Genomic DNA, 16,743 nt, shown 5'->3' with positions numbered 1-16,743 from the left:
AACTTTTTAGGTCTTTTGTCTTTTCAAGCAAATGAATACTTTTATTAACATGGTAATTTTTTTTAAACACACAGTAGGGTTTTGACCTCAAATATTTGTCAGGTCTGCTACTCAAATGAACTTATAGCTGGACAACTTATGAACCTTGAAGACACCTAGTCCCTGTCCACTTTAGGGTCCGATGCAGGCAGTCCTTGCTTTCCTTCCCCAGCCCCGCAAGGGCTTTTGCAAATGTTTCTTTCGTTTTATGCCCAGAATCCCCTGAAATGCATCCGGGTATTATGTCAATTTGTGCAGAATACCAAGATCTCTTCCCCTATTCCAGGTTCCATGTCAAATAAAGCTGAATTAGGTTGTCCAAACAAACTGACCAGACACGTTACATCAGATAGTGTGCCACATAAAATTCAATTTTGAAGAAAATACACCTCTCCTCCTTTGGTCTCACACAGAAATTCAAGTCCCAAAATACAGACAGTACCCCTTCCACCCCTTCTTTTGATGCACCGGTCCTAGCCAGTTTAGCTCCATTCACATTCCCGGATGAAGTCTGGTCCCTTCTTCAGCTTCTTTAGCAGGAGTCGTCTTCTAGAAGTACAGCAGCTCCTTCAGCGCCTCCGGAGCTGGAGAACTCCAACTCCGAGTCTCATGTGTCACACACAGACCCAGGTCACACAAGAAAGAGCAAAACACCTCAAAATTTAGAAATAACCGAAGCCCAGGAACAAGTGTGACTGCTGGCAGAGCTTACAATCTAGGCCCTAATTCTTGCACGGCAGAGAATTTCCCAAATAAAAGTGACTTCCCCAAACAAACACATTGAACAGCCAAAACTCACGTTGAGGTCCTGAACCACAGAGCACAGCAGACACGTAGTGCGCGTGAGGACAGAGGACAGACAGAGGAAACAAAGGAAAACAAAAGGCGCTCTGGTTCCAGCTTCTCCGGGGTGGCAGCCGGTCTCCGTCAGTGGCCAGCGTCCACGGGCTGCACACCTAGGCGCAAGTGCGAGACGCTCGTGGTTAGGGGTTACCCCGGGCGGGGACCGAGCCCCCCCGGGTGCCCGCCCGGGGACGTCGCCTCCCTGGCCGCCCTCACTCCCGCCAGTCTCCTGGCGGACCTGACTGGGGACTGTGCCCGTGCTCAACGGCACGTGTTGGGGCTGTCCTTTTAGCGACGTTCCGGTTTGTCACCACGTCACCCCCGGCCACCCCCGGCCCGGGACGTAGGTTTTAGCCAAACGCACACTGTGCCCCGCACGGGACTATTTCCCTGGTGACCAGCGCCAGTGAGTAAGGAGGTGAGTGACGGCGCCTGCCTCCCCTTCCGCCGCCGAGACCCGGCCCTGCGCCCTCCCGCCCTGCGCCCGCCGCCCCCCCGCCCCTGCGCCCGCCCCCCCCCGCCGCCCTCCGCCCGCCGCGCTCCGCCCCCGTCCCTCCGGACCCCGCCCCTGCGCCCCCCGTCCCCGCCGCGCTCCGCCCCCCGTCCCTGCGCCCGCCGCCCCTCCACCCTTCGCCCCCCGACCCCCCCCGCCCTGCGCCCGCCGCGCTCCGCCCTCCGACCCTGTGCCCGCCCCCGCCCGCCGCCCCCCCCCGCCCCGCGCCCCCCTACCCCCCCGCCCCCCCCGCCCTGCGCCCCCCCCCGTCCCGCCCCCCCCCCGCCTCACCCCGCCGGCCTCCGTCCTGCGCCCCCCCCGCCCGCCGCCCCCCCGCCCTGCGCCCCCCCCCCGCCTCACCCCGCCGGCCGCCGCCTCAGGACGCCTCGCTCCGCTCTATCCGCCGGACCAGCTCCACCAGCATCTCTGCCATCTTGGCGACCTCGCGGGCCTTCTCCTCCGCCCTCTCGCAGCGCCCGGGCCCCCGGCCGTCCCCGTCCCCGTCCCCGTCCGGATCCTGCAGATGGTTCAGGGCGCTCTCCTCCGAGGCCTCCACCTGCGCTTTGATCTGGATGAGCATGTTGTCCATCTCCCACCACTTGCTCCTGCTCCTCGGGTACGCGCGCCCGTGCTCCCGGCTCAGCGCCGCCACGTCCTCCCGCATCTCGTGGATGACGGGCAGCAGGAACTGCTCGAAGTCCTCCTCGGGCTCCAGCACTGCCACCTCCTCCGGCTCCGCCAGCTCCACGATGTCCAAGGGCCGCATTTTCCGCCGCTGCTCGGGAACCGCGGTACCGACGTCTGCTGCAGAGACAAAACGGAGACTCCCTATGCTTATCAACAGCGCTCCAGAAGATTCTTTACAACTTTTACCCGTTTTTAAACTTTCCGACTCAGAAAAGCCACGGACAGAAGCCACTTACGAGCAGAGAAGAGGCAAACAAAATGGAGTCCCGGCCGTCAGGCAGCTCCCTGCCCGTTGCGGCGCCTTTCACGACACGGCCGTGCCTCTTTACGGTCGGGCCACGGGTAGAACGACGCGCGGGCGCGTGCACGTAAACGGCGACGCCGCCGCTCCGCCGCGGCCGCGCGCGCGCCCGGGCCCGAGCCCGAGCACGTAAGTGGCGCGCGTTCTGCTGGCTCCCCGCCCCTCCCGGCCCCTCCGCTTCCCCCGCTTCGGGGTGACCTTTTCCGGCGCGCCTTCCTCGTGGCGGGCCGCTCCAGCGCGGAATTTACACGTTAGTAAGAGGTAAACGCGATCTTCTTACACACACGAGGAAGATGCCACGTAAGAATGTACTCAAAGGCTGTGCCGCCCCGGGCTACGCCGCACAGCCCTCTTCTCTGTGCGGCCCCCACAGCCCTCTCAGCCGTGTAGCTGCCGTCCTCGCCGCCGTGGGACGGCTCTTGCTTGGCTCACAGTCCGGAGTGAGGGTCTGCTCCCCGGGCCACGCCCCTCCCCCGCCGCAGGGCGAACACCTGGCCTCGTTCATCCCGAGGCCCCAGCGGACCCCGAATTCCGTGGGAAACGGCGTTGTGGACCCTGCTTCACCCCTTTCCCCCAAACCAGGGCCCCGGGTGGGTCGTGGCCGCGGGTGGGGGCGCCTTCCTGTAACTGTGCAGCCCCGAGCGGAGCTTGGCACAGGTCGGTAGCTGTGCTTTCCCGGTCACGCGGCACCAGCTTTCAGGACAGCTAAGGCGGTTTCCTAGCCTCGCCTGTCGGCCGGTCACACAGCGGCGAGAGACATGCCCGGCATCCGGCGAGCGCAGGTGCCGCGCGTGGGGCTCGTGTTTCGCAGTCCGAGGGACCCGAGCCCCGCGTCTGCAGGCGGCAGGGGTGAGGACGGAGAGAGGCGAGCCCCGCAGTTCTCAGCGACGCTTCGCCCGCCTTTGAATCGTCTGCGTTTTGCAGTCGCTGCGCTGTGACAGGACGCGCCGACCGACTCTGACCGTCGTGCGCGCCCCTTCCCAGCGCTGCCCAGAATCGCGGCGGGGCTCAGCGAGCTCGGACACGGCCGCGAGTGCTGCGCAGCTTGGCCGGAGGCGCGGCCTGCTCGTCCTCGGCGCGCTCGGGCGGTGTCTGGCCCTGCGCCTTCCCCGGCAACGGACTGTGCCCCACTGAGCCCACTGTGCCCTCTGGGGCACGGACGCATGTTCACCTGGAGACGTTTTAGCCGCCACCACTTGCGAGGGAGGGACGGCCGGGACCGTGCCTGCCGTCGCCGGGCGCGTTGGGGCTCATTTTGGTAGTCTTCTGTTTCTTGTGGGTTCTTCTTTTTCCGTATTTCATAAAGAGCCGTTTTATATTCTGTATTTGATAATTCCCGTGTCTGTTACTTTTTGGGTTAGCGGACTGACTCGGATGCGGTGCTTTGTTTCCGCGTGTGTGTGCGTGTGTGTGTGTGATATTTGGCTTTAATTCTGGGGAATCGTAACAAGCTTGGGGATTTGTGGTTGATCTTGCTTGAGAGCAATTTCATAATGACGGATTTGCAGAATTCCGTTTTCAAATTTGTATTTACATTTGTATCAGTTTTTCCACCTGCATCCAGAATACACCACCTGCATTCCGTTTGGTACCTTTGCACTGACTCGAAGGTTTCTTAGTGCTTTTTTTCCCCCCCTTTCTTCCGCCTGCCCCAACCCCCACTCCAGTTCAAGCTGTTGCCTACTTGGAGGACGAGCTCCCTGGCCCACGCTGGCATTCAGAGCCTGGCGCTCCCCAGTCAGCCGACCAGTCCCCGTGGGCCCCTGGTGGCACACAGTGCCCCCAGCCCGGGGCTGCTCACGCTCTTGTTTCTCACAATCTCAGCTGTAGAGGGCGCAGCCCACTGGCCCACGTGGGAGACGAACCCAGGTCTTCAGCGTTAGGAGCGCGGCGCTGCAACCACCTGAGCCATGGGGCGGCCCAGGCTGGGAGGGTTTTAAACTCAGATTTGGTTCACCCCCTCCAGGACCTCGTCTCCCATCCCTGTGTTTCTGCTATTGGTAGCTCTGATTTGACGTTTGCTCACATATCTGGTTTTAGTATTCAGTTCCCTCCTGGATGGCTTTGAGGATTTCTCTTGCATTGTGCAAGCTCAGCAGTGTGTTTAAAGGAAAGTTAGTTGTGACCTACTGCGTGCCGCCTGTGGGCGTGGCAGAGAGTGTTATGAATGTCTTATCCACCATACCTCCTGAAGTGCAGGGCTTCCTCCAGGCTGCCTGCAAGGCCTTACATCCCATCTCACTGCTAGGCCGAGAAGTCACAAGGACAGCAGGACTTTTAGGATACTGGGACTTCTCCCCTTCCAGGGCATTGAAGGGGAGGGCACTCGGGAACCCTAAGGTGTTGGCAGTGTGAGGACCTGCAGACCAGCAATCCAGTCCCCCTTTTAAGTGGGAACCCAGCAGGGATGTGCGAATGAAGCAAATGGGGTGGAGGCTCACTCCTTTTCTTCCCCCTCTTGATAAAGTATCTGGCATATTTGACACCCGGAGGGGGTCATTTTCAATACCTCTCCTCTCTATGACAAATGATCTGAAGTAATAAATGTGACATAAAACTATACGTGGTATCACAGGCATTTCATATTTCAGTACAGATCCGGACATTGCTTCAATTGCCTCCTCTTTTGCTTAAAATTGTTCTTTGTCGGGCTCCATGGGATCAGTGTCTTTAGGGGTGCCCCCCACACATTTCTTAATGAAATTCAGAATAATTATGGACCAGTTGCTGGTTTCCCAACACAAAGGGCTTCAAGTTCCTCCAAGTTCCCAAAAGACAAACAAGCACAAGCATGCGTTCAGTCCCTTTGCTAGCTCCCTAACAGTTTCATCTTTGCTCTCGTGATTCGTGAAATAATATGAAATACACGTAGCAGTCTCTGCCCCAGTTCCTGACACAGGGCTCCTGAATCCCTTGGAATTGCCTGGGTGATGGCAGAGCCCTTTGTTCTAATGAGGTGACTCTGGCTGGCTCTTTGATGGAGCTGGTCACCAGAAAGATCAAGCCATGATTAGAAGCTTGGAATTTTCAGTTCCACCCTGCGTTCTGCAGAGAGGGGAGATGGGCTGGAAATGGAGTTCATGATCGATTATACCTACGTGATGAAGCTTTCATAAAAATCCCAGTAGTATGGAGTTCGGAGAGCTTCTGGGTTGGTGAACCCACTACGTATTGGGAGGGTTGCCCCCCCCCCCCCAACTCCACGGGGACAGAAGCTCCTGGGCTCGGGACCCTTGTTTCTCTTTATTGGGTGTTTCATTTGTAGCCTTTATTATGTCCTTTATAAAAAACCAGGAAACATCAGTGTTTCCCTGAATTTGTGAGGCATTCTAGTGAATGAGGAGGAGGGTGTCCTGGGAACTCTGATTTATAGCCAGTGCGTCAGAAGTTCGGGTGACAACCTGGGACTTTCAATTGGTGTCTGAAGTGGGGGCAGTCTTATGGAAATGACCCCTACACGTGTGGGGTCTGATGCTAATTCTAGGTAGATAGTGTCAAAATTGAGGGAACCATGGACAGCAGCTGGTGTCACGCAGAAATGTTTGATGCATTGAAAACACACACGTGTCAAAAGTGAAGTGAGGTATAGTGTGAGTAGTAGCGTGAGAGTAAAGGCACACCACAAGAGTGAGTGTATCTTTTCAGATTAGCCTGATTTAATGATATTTTATACAACTAAGTGTCCAATAGGAAGTAAATTTTAACAAAACTGAAAACGCTGCTAAAGGTGCCATTTATGCAACTAGTAAATTACACCACTAATATAATCTGTTATTTTCTTGATTAGTTCATTAGTTTTAAAGCAATTAGCAATTAAAAATACATTTCAAAGATATTCAAATTAAATATGTAGTGCACTAGCTAAAATTTGCGCTTACCAAACAAAAATATCTCACTGTGTTTTAAATTATAAACATAAATTGAAAGTCCAAATGGTCACATAGAATGGCAGGATGAAAGTACGTGAGGTTTCGTTTCTTCATCTTTACAGTAACTATGCTGTCATTGTTTGTTTTGCTAAATGCAGAAATCACAGTACAACAGGGCTTGAAGGTGTGAACTGTGCCCAAAGCCAGTGTGAATACCTCTGGACTGTCATGAACTTACTCTCAGAGAATGCACAGAGCTGAGGGCCATCTCTACAATCGAAAGTCTCTGACTTAACTTCTGTGTAGAGTAAATGTTTACTAAAGGAAAAAAAAATCATTAGAATGAGCTACTGTTAAGCTTACGTATGGTGTCAGTCCCCTGTGGCTGCTGTAACAAAGCACCACAACCGCAGTGGATTAAAACAACTCGCCTTTATTGCATTGCAGGTCTGGAGGTCAGAAATCTAAATCAAGACGTCAGTCAGCATGGCCGGGGTCCTCCTGGAGGCCTCGGGAGAATCTCTTTCCTGGCCTTTCTTAGCTTCTAGAGGTTGCCCATGTCCTTTGGCTCCTGGCTCCTTCCTCACACCACTCCAACCTCTTGCTTCCACTGTCCCATCTCCATCTCCTTTGCTGGCTCAGATCCTCCAGCCTACTTCTTAGAAGGACCCTGTGGTTGCATGGCCCCACCTGGATAACCCAGGGTAACCTCCCTGTCTCAGGATCCTTGGTGCAATCTCAGCTGCAAAGTCCCTTTGGGCACGTAAATGACATGTACGGGTTTAGGGAATTAGGACTTGGCTATCTTTGGGGACGGGCCATTATTCAGCCCACCCCACATATACAGAGGGTGCCAAAAAAGGGTATACGCATTTTAAGAAGGGAAAAAAACTGTACTAAAATGGTAATACTATATACAGGTAACAAAAGATGAATACAAGTCGTGTGTGTGTGTATACCTTTTTTTGGCATCCCCGGTATTCTCGACAGTAACTGCAGCACGTGTACTTTGAGGAAGGAGTATTTCATCACTGAGGTTGTTTCGAATGGCCTCAGCAGACAGACTCAGTTGGTTTTTGGTTTTATTGTTTTTAAATTCCCTATAGACATCACACCCTTTATTACCTGCCTCCTGATGCCTTGCCCTGGGTCCACCAGACCCCACTCCCGTTCACCCACCCCGGTACCCCCTGGAGGATCTATAACTTTGTTATTTTTCTCTGTCCAAATTAACCAATTCCAAATGCAGCTCTGCAAGCCAGTTTTGACAACCTTGGGCAGCCCCAGGGCTTGGTTAGCATAAAACCAGGCAGTTTCAGCTGGGTGAAGAAACAGGCACTTGTTTTTCCCCAAGCTGGAAACTGGAGAACAGTTTGTCTTGGACCAGTGAAGTTGTTGTGTTCAAAACTCTCACAAACCTAATGGCTTACAACCCTAACCATCACGTGTCACAGTTCGGTGGTTCAGGAATTTTGGCCGGGCTCACTGGTTGCTTCTGTTTCCCGTAGCGCTCCTTGCCTGGACTCGCTCAGTCCATTGTGCTGCCGGCTGGGAGGGGCCGGGAGGCCCCAAAAGGTCTCCCTCACGTGCCTGGGGTCTTAGCTGGGGTGTTTGGAATGACCTTGGTGAGGACGCTCTCTGCTGCCTTTGGATGGACTGCTGGATGTGATGGGCAATGCAGCGTTCACACTCGCAGACGCAGGGCAAAGCCCCGAGGCTGGAAGGCTACCTCTGTCGGGAGGGCAGGGCAAGACGGAACAAAGAGGGCTGGCCAGTCCAGTCTGGTGATGAACAGACGTTATGAAGGGAAACTTACAGAGGCTGCGAGACAAAGTGGGTGTGCTCCGAGCAGTGACGCTAGAGAATTCCTTAGAACAGGGCGGGGGGCGGGGGTCCTGGGGCGTGACTCACCCCGCTAAAGGAGAATGCCTCACGTGCTTGCCGGGGGCAGGGCCACGGCTCCGCGAACCAGCCTGTTGTGGGGTGGAGGGCGCAGGACCGTCCGCATTCGGGAGAAACAGTCTCTGTTCTCCGCTTGCAGCCCGTGCCTGAGGAGCCACTTCTTGGCTGAAACTAGTTTATACCATGGAGGGGAAGAATGGCTTTTGGCAGACAGCTAACCATCTGCCACAACCCCTGTTGTGTAAGCCACTTAGAGTTAGTTCTGCACAGGCTGGGTTATGTAAAAAGAGCTGTGAGAGGTTAGGTGAGAATTTGGACTTGTTTTTCCTTTTTTCACTTTTACATTTATATTTTTCACATTTTTATATATTTTTCAGATTTTTAATATTTTCTATGAAAATTATTATAGGTAATATATATTTATAGAGGGAATATATGTGATATATAGGAAGTATGTAATATTATATGCAATACATATAATTACAATAATATACAATTTTAAAGGAAATGCACATGCAACCATCAACCAGGTCAGGAAATAAAACCATGCCAACACCCTCAGAAACTCTGCTTTATCACTTCTTAATCCAGTCCCACCTCTCTCGCCTAGAGGTAACTGCTTTTGTAACTTTTGGTTACCTATTTCCTTGCTTTTCTTTATTGTTTTTATTAGCTATGAATGAAATAGTAAGCAATATGATATAGTTTCCCCCCATTTTAGAACTTTATATAAATGGAATTATAATTATTCTTTTGTATCTTGCTTCCTTTCTCAATATTTTATACACACACACACACACACACACACACAATGCCAAAAATATGTATACACATTTTAAGAAAGGAAAATACTGTACTAATTGCAATACTCAATATACAGTGATAACAAAAGATGAATACAAGTCACGTTTGACTTCTACAATTACCAGAGGTGCTCAAAGTGGTGACCATCAGCGTCCAGACACTTATGAAGATGGCGACCTACTGCTTGAGCATAGATAACAGCTCTTAAAATGTGTATAGAAAAAAAAGTGTATACTTTTTTGGGCACATATATGTCACCTGTGCTGATGCAGGTACAGGTAGATATAGTTCACAGTTCATTCATTTTGATTGCTCCCTGGCAGAGGTTCTCAAATTTGAGCATGCACCAGAATTAACTGGAAGGCTTGTTCCAGTTAAACAAACCCTAAAGTGTCTGATTTATTTGGTCTAGGGTAGGGCCTGATCATTTGGATTTCTACCAGCTTCCCAAGTGATTCTGGTACTACTGGTCTTGGGGCCAAACTTTGAGACCCACTACGCTGTTTATCCTTGACACTGTTGGTTACTTACAATTTGTAGCTTTCATGAACAATGCCACAACTTGCTTAAGAAGTGACCATAATGTGTTAGTCCCACAAGCTCCTGAAAAAACAGGTCCTGGGCATTCTTTGGAAATCTTCTCTGGGATTTCCCAAAACGTTTTGGTGCCTGGAAAGCTCTACACAGATCTACACGCACAGAGACACAAACTGTGCTCTCTGGGGTGCAGTGAGTTGAATTGTGTCCCCCTAAAGATATGTTGAAGTTCTAATTTCCAGTGCCTGTGAATGGGACTTTGGAAGTAGGATCTTTGAGGAAGGAATCGGTTAAGATGAGTCGAGCTGGAGTAGGGTGGGGCCTTAATCCCATGACTGGTGTCCTTACAAGAAGAGAGACGAGGCAAGATGGCTCTGTGAAGACGGAGGCAGACATGGGAGTGCGGCAGCCATAAGTCAGGACCGCCTGCAATTGCTGGGAGCCGCCAGGAGCTGGAATTGGTGAGGAAGGACCCTCCCTGTGAGCCTTCAGAGCGGGCCCGGCCCTGCTGGCACCTTGATTTGGGACTTACGGCCTCTGGAACTGGCAGTCAAGACGTTTCTGTTGTTTTAAGCCCAGCTGAGGATCAGGCTTCTGGAGAGCAGACACTGGGAGCTGTGGAACCTCGGAAGCAGGAGGATGCGGGGCTCCATCCTGCGAAGTCATCGTACTGGGTGCGGCCCCAGGCACTTTGCCCATCACTGCGAGTGTGAGCCTCAGGCCTGTCCTCACTCTGAAGGACAGAGAACCCGGATGGCAGAAAGTCTCGATGGGAAACAGTGCAGGCGGGCCCATCTTGCAAACTTCCACACATGCACAAAGAACGATCAGGCTGTTCCCTTCTCTAGGTCACCCAGAACGTGTCACCCTTTTCCCCCTGCAGCCATGGCCCCATTCAAGAAGAGGTCCCACGCTGGAGTAACCATGCCTGACGCAAAGGTTGAATGCTCTGTGGAAGCTGCCAGCGCCCCACGTTTTCTTATGGTGCTTGCATGCGCGTTGTGGAGCGTCTGTGGGGCAAATGCTTTTTCAAGTGGGGAAAACGCATGTGGTACCGGCTTTCCTTCTGGACCATTGGCTACTCGCATCGAAATAACAGAACCTAGAGCCTAAAGGAGCCTCTTCACCCTCGGCATACCAGAGCCTGTTCCTAGAGACAACTGTTCTTTTGCTGTAGCCTGTCCCTGCAGTGAAATGCCACCCCCTAGTGAAGGAACACTGAGCCTCTGTGGTTGTCACAGGAGCTCCCAGGCTCTTTGCTAACCCTGGACTCCTTCCGGCCTCCAAACTGAGATAACACATCTCTTGCTGAAGCCCCCCAGCTGTGGTATCTTGTATGGCAGCGAAAGTAGACTACGGGTCAGTCTTGGAGGACTTCACTCCAGGAGAAAATGCCAGCCCATGGTAGGGATGGCCCTTGAAGTTGGAGTGTGTTGGCCACGCCACGTGAAGAAGAGGTCTGGACGTGAGTGTCCCTAGGGGAGCGGGAACACACACAGACAGACACTTAGGGTGTGGAGCGATGACCTGGGAGCCGGGGCAGCAGCCCTCCACTGAGACAGAAGAAGGAGGGGCTCATCTGAGAAGTAGGGGCTGGCAGAAGGTGTGGGTTTGTGCAGAGACAGCACAAATCACCCCCGCCCCACCACATGCAACACCGATGCAGAGTAATTTGCTTAACAAATATTCTGGAGCACCTACTAGGTGGCAGGGCTTGGTCTAGACACTGGGGTAATACACCAATCAAAGAGACAAAATCTCTGCTCTTGGGGGCCCATATTCTAGGTGGGGGGGGCAGGCAAAAAAAAATACAGACAACAGTGACAACTATGATGGAGGAAAATCATCAGAGCAGGACGTGGGGGGACAGGATGTCTGCTGCATTTCAGATAAAGGCTGGGTGGGGGTGTGTGTACAGAAATCATGGGTGTGCTGATAGGCCCTCCCCGAAAGACCTCCCACAGGGGCTCAGAGACTGCATGCTTTCCCTAGAGAGTGGGGGATCGCTGAGTGTGCCCAGGGTCTTCTTCCAACCCCATTCCCAAATCAACTAATGGGGAATGTGAAAGGCCAGAAGGATTGTCCTGACAGTGTCCCTGTGGGGAAAGTGGAGGTTTGGAGATGAGGGTGCCCTCTCCCAAGAGAAGGCCCTCTAGGTAGAGGGAACAGCATGAGCAAAGGCTCAGAGGCAGGAAATAGCAAGAGTGTGGGAAGAAAGGGTAGCTGGTGAGGGCTGTGGGGCAAGGGAGGGAGCTGAGGCCAGGGCTGGAGCCTGTTGGGCAGGGAGGATGCAGGGAGGGGAACTCAGTGCTATCCAATGATTGAGAGAGGAGGAGCTCTTGGAATGAAGGGAGGGGATACTCAGAGGAAGCTTGGAGAGAGGAGACCCCTGGAGCCAGGCCTGCGGCCTCGAAGGGCCAGGGACAGTTGTTCCCTGGAAGGAAACCGCCTGTGCAAAGGGCTGAGGTGGAAGCCGCCCTGTGCACAGACCCACCACCAGGGCAGGTTTGGGTGGGGGAGCTTTCGTTCTCTGTGGATAACAGCTGTGTTGTGATAATTCACACACCGTACAATTCACCCATTTAAATTGCACGCATCTGTGGTTTTTGTATTCTCACAGAGTTGTTCAAGCGTCCACAGTCCATTTTAGAACATTTCCATCACCTCAAAGAGAAGCGTCACAGTCCCCATTCTCTACTGCCCCAGTGCCCTTACAGGTCTTAACTACTTCTGTCTCTACGGAATCGCCCAATTAGGACATTTCCTGAAATGGAAACAGCACATGTGGTCCTTTTGTCACTGGCTTCTTTCACCTAGCACCCTGTTTCCAAGGTCTGTTCGTGTTGCACATTTGAGGAGGACTTCATTCCCTTCTCACGGCTCAGTAATATTCCCCGGCTCAGAAACAGCAGCTTTACTTACCTGGTCCATAGCTGATGGGCGTTAGGGTTATTTCCACCTTTTAGCTCTGAGGAGTAAAGCTCTATGGCCATGCATGTCCACATTTTTGCATGGACACACTTTTCCTTCCCCTTGGGTCGATTTCTAGGCGTGGAATTACTAGGTCGTAGGTTAAATCTATCCTATGGTTTAACCAGCTGAGGAAGGGCCAGACTGTTTCCCACGGTGGCCGCACCTTTCTCCCACCAGCAGTGCGTATGGGTCCACATGTTCCCCAGCACGTGTCATTTTCTTTCTTTCCAATTGCAGCTCTCCTCAGGGGTGTGAAGTGGTATTTCCTGGTGGATTTGATTTGCATTTCCCTCCTGACTATGATGTTGGGTGTCTTGTCATGTGCCTGGTGACCAGCTGTGTGTCTTCTCTGGTGAAACGTCTGTGTAGATCCTTTGCCAATTTTAAAATTAGGTTGTCTTTTTATGTTTCAGTTTATTTTTCAGTTGTCTTTTTATGTTTCAGTAAGAGTTCTTCATATTTTCTAGATAAAAGTCCCCTGTCGGGTATATGATTTGCAAATCTCCCATTCTGGGGCGACTTTCCCCTGCTTGATGGCACTGGGGGAGCGTTTATGAAAGGAAGCGCGGGTGGGGAGCCGGGGGCCAGATGGGAAAGGCCAGGGGTGCCAGGCTCAGGAAAGGGCTGTTTGCTCTTCCCTCCTCTTCAAAGGGGCTCTTCTCCCAGCCTCCTCTTCCGACGTTGTTGCCACCATCATCTCACAGAAATTGTAAAGTGGCTGTAGAGGCATCTGTCCTTCCTCAGCTGCCTGGCAGGGGCACAGCCTGTTGCTAACACGGCACTGTGCGTTTTCTGAGCCCACAGATCCCCAATCCCAACAGGTGTCCATACGGCTCTGAGCCCCTTCCCATCCTTCCCCTGCCCCTTCCTAACACCTGAATCCTAATTAACGGAGTGAGCGGGGAAGCTGGCGTTGGAAGTGAATCCGAGTCCTGGCTTGTGCGCTTCCCAGACACGCGCGTGCGTCCGCGTGAAATGGCTTTGTCATCCCTGCCCGTGCGGTCACAAGGATTTGACGGTGGGGAGGGGGAGTGCGTGAAGGCTCTGGCTGGGCCAGCTGGGCAGCTCAGCGTCAGCAGGACGAAAGTCCATCCTGTCCCGACGGGGGCACCTGCTGAAAGGAGTCGCGTGGGCCCCTGGCGGCCGCCTCTGCGGGACGTTTCCTGGGGGCAGAGAGCGCGCCCTCTGCTGGTGCCTCTCGGGCTGGCTGCGGCCTCGGCCCCTCCTCCGCGACGCTGTTTGGCGCTGGCGGGGTGGGGTCTAAAGGGCTTTTATCTGGTGGCTTAGGCTCTGCAGGGGACCTTTTTCTTTACTCCTGGCTCGCGGCTGGTAACAGCGCAGAGGGGCTCGTTAGCCCGGTTCCAGCTCGAGGCCATAATGCCCGGGAGACATTATCCACGTCAATAATACTGTTTTCTCTTCTCTTCCCGGCGTCTGCAGCCAGAGTAACCGAACAGTCCACGTGACCCAGGAGTTCCTGGACTGCCATGTCAAGGGTGGTTTGAGTTACGGCCGCGTTCTGATAACCACGTGTTTCTGCCGGAACATATGCAAAGCCAGCGTGGGAAGCTGTGGATGTGGAGATCACAGGGGGCGAGCTCCTGACCCAGGTCCGGCAGTGCTTCTACAGGTGCTGCTGGCCTCCCTCTGCGCGGTGCTCTGCACACAGCAGGTGCACGTGTGCAGGTGAAGCAGGGCCCATCTTTGCTCCAGATATCCAGCTCCTGGGCCTGTGCTTGGCACACAGTCGTCGCTTGATGAAAGTCTGATGGAGAAATGAGTCGCTCCAGTCTCTGCGTCCTGGCTTTGTCTGCATGTGGCATGTCACGTTGGTGGTACCTAAGTCAGAGCTCGGACAGGAACGGACTGTCCCAACCACTTACACACAGGAGGTCCTGCACTTTCACTAACAGTACAGACAGAAGCCGTCCAGGCCTGCATTATCAGGAAGCCAGGCTTCCCCCATTCTGTCGCCCTAGCAGGCTCTCTGGCCACCCTGGCCATGTCTGCAGGAAGGAGGGAGATGAAGAAGGACAGGCAGGGAGGGAAGGAGAAGGGAAGAGCATCCAGAAGTTTGCTTCCTGATTTGGCTTTTCCTGCAGGACGCTGAAAGCCAGGTATCACACATACGCCACCTACTCCCGCCTGGCCCACAAGCCACAGGGCTATGACTAGGAGCTGTTCTGCCATCACTTACAGCAGGGGTACCGGGAAGACCCCTTGCATCTGAGCCACGAGTCCATCCTGAGGACCAGCAGCCCCTCCACTCAGACAGCAACATGTACCAGGCACAGCGCAGGCCCTGCCCGCAGTCTTCTCAGGAGGGAGCTCGCAGCGAGGTCTCTAGGTTCTGGGTGAGCAAGAAGGAAAGGGAAGCTTTGTCTGAACTGCGTGCTGGGGTGTCAGGGGCTCATCCCCCAGGACTAATAGCCCCCACATGGTGTGTACCCTCTGGGCATTGCAAAGTTGACAGTTCAAACGTCCTGATGTGGGGACAAATTGCTCTAATTCAACGATCATTTGAAAGTCTGCAGGGACCTGAGGGAGCTGGGTGTGAATGGTAATAAAAGCTGACGCAGGAAGGACGGCCACATTAACCTGAAGCTGTCACACCGCAGCAAGCCGCCTGCCACAGCCCAGGCCGGCTGGGATGCCGCCAGGGAGCAGGCAGAATCTTTGCAACTCAGGGGAGAAGTGATCATTGCGATCCAGGCTTCTTTTAAATCGGGATAATTAACTATAAATTATTCAGGATCTAGGATGCTGGTGTATGACAAATGTAAGCCCAAACTCTGCTTTCTCACGCCCGGATGCTGTGCTCTGATGGCCACCCAGCAACCCAGCTGCTGCTCTAAAATGTAACTGGCTGGTTCTGGGACCGGGTGAAGTGACACCAACTGGACCTCTGAGCTGCAGGCATGTTCTGCAATCTGGGCCACTACCCGTCCAGCAAATGCTGACTGAGACCCAAGGGGTGGCCAAGGCCAGCTTTTGGGATTGGCCGGGAGGGTCAGCTGGGGTCCACCAGTCCTCCCGCAACCCCCCTCCCAGGAGATCACATGGGGCCCCTCTAGGAATCACATGGGCTCATGTATGTTACTGCCTAACCCTGTGATACTTTTTTGCATGCATTCATTCATTCATTCATTCATTCAGCAGGTCTGTCTGCACTGGCAGGGGGCTAGCCTCCAGAGAAAGAAGCAACAGGGAAAGATACATGGTCCTGGTCCTCCCAGGAAGGCACAGTCACTGGCCATTTCCCAGACTTAGGGTGGCCTGGGGAGATGCAGTCACCCCCACCCTCCTCATTGGCCCCATCTGCTGCTGAACACGCGGATGCCGGCCTCCAGAGGGACATGGCACATCTGTTCCATGAGGTGGGCGACGGGGCTTCTTTGTCCTTTGGACCCGGTGCTCAGCGCTGGGCTGGCACATAGTGGGTGCTCAGAAATCACCTGTTGAAGGAAGGAATGAGGAATTGAGATTCGAGGAGGATTTGGTCTGGAAAAGAAAAGGCTGGGGTCATCTCTGTCCTCAGGGTCTGAAGGGCTGAGAGGAAGTAGGAACAAGTGGGGTGGGTTTCCAGGAGACAACAAATGAACCATGTGTTTCTTTTTGCAGAAGAACGAACTCTGCTTCCTTCAGTGTTGGGATCACGGAATGAACAAGCCACGGGCAAGCCTGAACCCAAACCTCGAAGTCCATGTACCTTCCATATGCCAAGGAGAAAGCCTGAGGGGACATCTTTAAAAGAAGCAGCAAGTCTACCCTTGGGTCTGGGACGTGTTGTGGGGCCACACGCAGGAGCTCCCAGGCTGAGGGTCTGAAGGAGGGTGGTCATGTGGCCTTGGCTTTGGGCAAGTCCAGCTCCTGGCTCCCCTCCTTGCCTCCCTCTCTGCCCCCTGCCTTCTTTTTCCTTTTGTTCCATAATACTTACTGAGTTCCTATGTCTGCCAGACCTGTGCTGGGCCCTGGAGTTCATACTGCAGGACACGAAGAAAATATGCAAGTAAATAAGAAATGAAATGATTTCAAGATCTCCTGGAGAAACCTAGGCGGGGTGAGAGGGTAGAGTGACGCAGCACACTTCTCGTCTCATCCTTCCAACTAGGGGCTATTATCACCCTGCTAGATCAATAGTCAGCGTTTACATGACTCTGTACCACTCAGTGCTTCCGGTCACTTGGCCCTAAAAACCGTGGGTCGTCCCTCATGCTTCTCTTTCTCTCACACCACATGTAGTCTGTGGGCCAATCCTGCTGCCTCTGCCTTCGGAAGGTATCCCCGTCTGGCCG

The 16,743-nt window shown here is 53.6% G+C and overlaps 1 protein-coding gene across 1 annotated transcript; it reads right to left on the bottom strand.

Moving 5' to 3' along the window:
* Positions 1–3: 3 nt before the first annotated feature.
* MRFAP1 (Morf4 family associated protein 1) lies at positions 4–3,765 on the bottom strand. The gene is made up of 3 exons (XM_081031711.1): positions 2,299–3,765; positions 1,736–2,179; positions 4–995 (listed from the first exon to the last, which is right to left on the bottom strand). Exon 2 carries the CDS (start codon positions 2,139–2,141, stop codon positions 1,752–1,754), a length of 390 nt encoding a protein of 129 aa, XP_080887837.1. The 5' UTR covers positions 2,142–2,179; positions 2,299–3,765; the 3' UTR covers positions 4–995; positions 1,736–1,751.
* Positions 3,766–16,743: the final 12,978 nt, after the last annotated feature.

This window comes from Rhinolophus hipposideros (assembly GCF_964194185.1).
Source record: "Rhinolophus hipposideros genome assembly, chromosome: 1".
Taxonomy (NCBI): domain Eukaryota; kingdom Metazoa; phylum Chordata; class Mammalia; order Chiroptera; family Rhinolophidae; genus Rhinolophus; species Rhinolophus hipposideros.
The sequence above is the reverse complement of the archived record's forward strand: the minus strand, read 5'-3'. Positions and strand labels throughout refer to the sequence as shown.